At 35.7% G+C, this 4,661-nt stretch overlaps 1 protein-coding gene across 2 annotated transcripts in view; it reads left to right on the forward strand.

The window, feature by feature from the left end:
* Window positions 1–4,661, forward strand: part of LOC106868129 (contactin) — a 76,701-nt gene that overhangs the window by 66,087 nt on the left and 5,953 nt on the right. For both annotated transcript variants that reach the window (XM_052967403.1, XM_014913259.2), the window contains 3 exons: window positions 949–1,070; window positions 1,700–1,886; window positions 4,231–4,349. In XM_052967403.1, the coding sequence (XP_052823363.1) occupies window positions 949–1,070; window positions 1,700–1,886; window positions 4,231–4,349 (428 nt within the window). The remainder of the gene's footprint in view (window positions 1–948; window positions 1,071–1,699; window positions 1,887–4,230; window positions 4,350–4,661) is intronic.

The following is a 4,661-nucleotide window of genomic DNA, read 5'->3' on the forward strand; positions in this document are numbered from 1 at the left end:
TATATATATATATATATAATAATATTAGGCACAAAATCCAAAATTTATTATATTTATCTTATGATATTTACTTTACTTTATATTATACTCATTTATTGTGCTTTTAATTATTAATTTTTCTATATGTGATAGTGGATTTTCATCGATGAGTTCTTGATAATTGGTTATTTTCCCTAAAACTATATATTTTATATATATATATATATATATATATATATGAGTGTATGGAAAGTTCATTGTGTTACAGTTTGAAGTTTCACGTCCGGTATGAAGCTAGGTAGTAACCACTGTGGAGCATTGAACCTACCAATACAGGCAATAATGTTGTGCGAAGGAAGCAAAAATAAAGAGTAAAACGGTCATACACCCACAGAAAAAGACCGATCAAAATACGATGTTTACATATATTTTCTCCTTTTCCTGGTAGTGAAATTTGTGCACGCGCATAAGCGCACAGCTTAGAAGGAACACTGTTTCTGAGTATGTTTAAAATGTTTAAAATGTTTAAAACAGCTAAAAGAAAAAAAGGAGAATATGAGGCAGACAATATTCAGTATAGAATATTTACGAGGAATACATACAGACTGCAGACTGCATTGAGAAAGATGTTTTCATTGTCCGTCTATTATACAGATGCATTTCGACAAGATTTTACAAGTCATGTAAATGAAGAAAACAAACCTAGAGTTAGGATTTAATTGCTGAAAGTTGTTTAGGAGATTTTCTTTGTATCTACAATTTTGAAAATACTCCAGTAAACCTACCCTATTTTTAAAAACCTACTGAGTTTAATCAAGTATTTCGGAAAAAAATCAGTTATTTCTACAAATATTTGTTCTAACATTGTGAGATCTTCTCTGCATTTCGTATTGCTATTGTTTAGATTGTTTATCTTTTTTAATCTATTAGTAAACATTGCATTTTACAGACAAATAATATTTATTTCAGTGCCCCTAGGAGTCCCAGCGAACGTGTTTGCCACAGATTACAACGGAACAGCAATGGATGTTACCTGGGATCCAGTAAGTGACACACGGGAAGTGATGCGGGGTCGTGTTCAAGGTTATCAGGTAATTATTTAAAATAAATACTGAATATACGTGTTAATCAGCTTAATTAACACATTAAACAACACAAATTTTGCTATTGCTTTGAAGTTTTGCTCGAAATTTAAACTAGTCACAGATAAATTTAACTAACTTTTAATTAATTTAGTTTAGACTGATTATCACTAATCTTTGTAAAAAAAAAGTTTATTTGTAAAACACGAAGACATCTTAAAGCAAGACAAATTAGTAAAACTGTTGCATTTCAGCTGCAACCTAATGCACAAAATTGATTTAGGTGCAGGTGTGGCTGTGTAGTATGGAGCTTGCTTCCCAACCACATGGCTCCAGGTTCATCCCCACTGCATGACACATTGGACAAATGTCATGTCAGTGGGATTAGTAGACGAAAACTGAAAGAAGCCCGTCGTGTGTGTGCGTGTACATGTGTGTGTGTACGTGTGTGTGTGCGTGTACATGTGTGTGTGTCTTTGTGTCAGTGTTTGTTTCCCCATAATCGCTTGATAATCGGTGTTGTGTTTACGTGCCCGTAACTTCATTACAATTATTAACACATGAAGCTGAATGTACATGGTACGAATGACACGTCACTCATCAAACTAATTGAATGTTTTTGTTTGATATTTTTCCAGGTGAACTACTGGGACCGAGACAGAGACGACCCTATCAGGTATTCTGTGCGTCAGTATAACACTGAAGGAAAAACTGTGGTGATCGGCCTTTTACCAAATTCTTATTACTGGGTTACTGTACAAGTTTTTAATACTGCTGGACTAGGACCTGTCAGTGAAACTTATCTCGGTACCACTGGAATGGAAGGTAAGTATTGTTCAAATGCTTATATAATGATATATTTGATAATCTTTCCAGTTTGAATCTTAGTTTGTGCTTATTCCTAATATAGTTAAACATAATACACATAACTTTTTCCAGCTCTCTGTTAAACTAAGCTAGAGATGGCAGTCTTTGAGAGTCGTAAACGAAGCACTTATGCGGAGAATAAAAAAAAAGCAAAATTCAATTATTAAGCCGCAAAACTGTCAAGGTATCGGACGCTCTCCGACAAGTTCGTGGTCAAGCTTGTGGCAGTGGGAGACGTCCGGTGCTTTTGGCCCTCCCCCACCCCTGCTCGACGCTATTAGGGTGGAGATGGCTTCTCGCAATTGCGAGCGCCGTGAATCAGAATGCTCCCCTCGGAGGGAACGCCTTTTCCATTTTGCCTGCTAGGATTATAAGGCGGTCTGACTTACCGGAAATTGTACCTTCCGCTCCCTAATGTGTTGTTACTCCACATATACATGCATACATACATACATACATGCATATATATATATATATATATATATATATATATATATATATATATATATATACACACACACACACACACAGACGAGGAATATTAAGTAAAGACCCTGAAGAAACTTTTCTCCTCTAGGCAACAAGGCCCGAAATATGGGGGGAGGGGGCAGTCGATTAGATTGACCCTAGTACGCAACTGGTACTTAATCTATCGACCCCGGACCGATGAAAGGGAAAGTCAACCTCGGCAGAATTTGAACAAAGAACGTAATGACATGAAATACCGCTAAGCATTTTGCCCGTCGTGCTAACGCTTCTGCCAACTCGCCGCCTTAAAGACCCTGAAGAAATTGTGCCAGTGTTATAGTAGGGTTGCAATTGAAACGGTTACTAATCAATGCAGTTGTAACATGTAGGTCTATGTAAAGCTGTATACATATATTAAGAGAATTAAACGGTAATGCTTGCAACTTCGTAATAATCCTTATTATTAATATTGTAACTAACTAACTAATTGTCTATAATAGTCCAATAGGGACCTAACAAACTGAAACTTCGAAGTCACTGTCAATACAATTCTTGTTAATGTATGATAAACTGCGGTAGCTGTCGTATCGCTGGTGGGGGCGACTGATCGTTGTTATCGCTGGCGGTACAGTGTCCATCATTGACAAAACCAAGGAAGCTGTAAATCACGTGATCTGGTGGTCTCGGGCCTGGAGATGGCGTGGGTTTGTTTTCCTGCTAATGACATAGACAAGCGTGCATCTTGCACCAAAAGCCAATATGAGAGTTTCGTCCATGGTATCTACCGCAGTATAGTTTGTTCTAAAAGAACATCCACGTTTCAGTGCGGATAAATTTTACTTCTATGACCATCTTGCTTTCTTTTCATATATACTTGTAATATGTAGCCTGTTTTTATTCTGTATTATCTCAGTTTGTTTATTACTGTTAATTCACGATCATATAACAGATTCGTTACCATGCCAGGCGAAACGCTTAGCGGCGTTTCTTCCAGCTTTATGTTCAGAGTTCAAATTCCGCCGAGGTCGACTTTGCTTTTCATTCTTTCAGAGTCAATAAAATAAGTACCAGTTGAACACTAGAGTCTATGTAATCGACTTGAAACCCTCACCTCAAAGTTGCTAGCCTAGTACTAAAATGAGAAGGAATTATTATTAATTAGCTAGCAAACTTACTTATTCAAACTCTCATGTTCATGAAAAACTCAACTAAACTACTTTTTCTTCAGCTACAAAAATAATTCCCAGTTTGGTGTAACATTGTTAATATTTTATTTTTGTGTAAATCTTTTCCTCCCTTCTAAAACCCACATTGCATATAAAACCAGTACAATATTTGCCAGGGACACAAGTCACGTGTGCTCAAACATACACACTCACTCATATACTACTTCACTCGTATACATTTACACACAAACACACACATTTTGTACTACTATACTTAAATTTAAACCAATCAAACATTTACGTAACACAGTGGGCCGCTAAAGGAATATATAATATTTAAATGGACTACTCATTTATCACTCAGTTACCTCAACACGTAATTCAACCAAATTTCTTTAAGTTGATGTCTATGGTTTCATTTAAAACTATTCGAAACTTGTGATAATGATATGATTCTCAGTACGACGTTCTGGCTTTATACAAAGCATTTCTTTCATTAGAATATTCGCAGAGAAAAAATAGTTGTGAAAAATATATTATTTCTCTTCATCAGAAATCAGATTTTTCATAAAATATGTTAGTAAAATGAAATGTTTACAACTTGGTGACACAATCTGGTGTTCATAGATGACTAAAATATATATACATTCTTTTTTGCTATTTTAAAGCTCCTGAGGTATATCCAACCGAAGTACACGTCTATTCACATGGTCCTGATAGTGTATTAGTGACGTTTAGAGGTGTTACTGTGGAATCAGTGGATGAAGATTCAGTGTCTGGTTATAAGGTATATATTTAACTTGCCTTTCTAATAGTCTTTCATGGAAATTCTAATGAACAAAATCAACTAATTTTAACCTTCACGAGAAACTATAGCACTGAACTAAATGTAAAAAAGAAAGCAAATACGAAGAAATATAAAAAAAAGTGGCTGCGTGTTTGAGAAGCTTGCTTCCCCACCTTGCAGTCTTGGGTTCGGTCCCACTGTTCAGCAACTTGGACAAGTGTCAATTACTGTAGCTCCGGTCCGACCAAAGCCTTATTAGTTGGTAACTAAAAGTAGTCTGTCGTATGTATATATATATATATATATATATAT

Source organism: Octopus bimaculoides, chromosome 4, assembly GCF_001194135.2.
Source record: "Octopus bimaculoides isolate UCB-OBI-ISO-001 chromosome 4, ASM119413v2, whole genome shotgun sequence".
In the NCBI taxonomy this organism is placed as follows: Eukaryota; Metazoa; Mollusca; class Cephalopoda; order Octopoda; family Octopodidae; genus Octopus; species Octopus bimaculoides.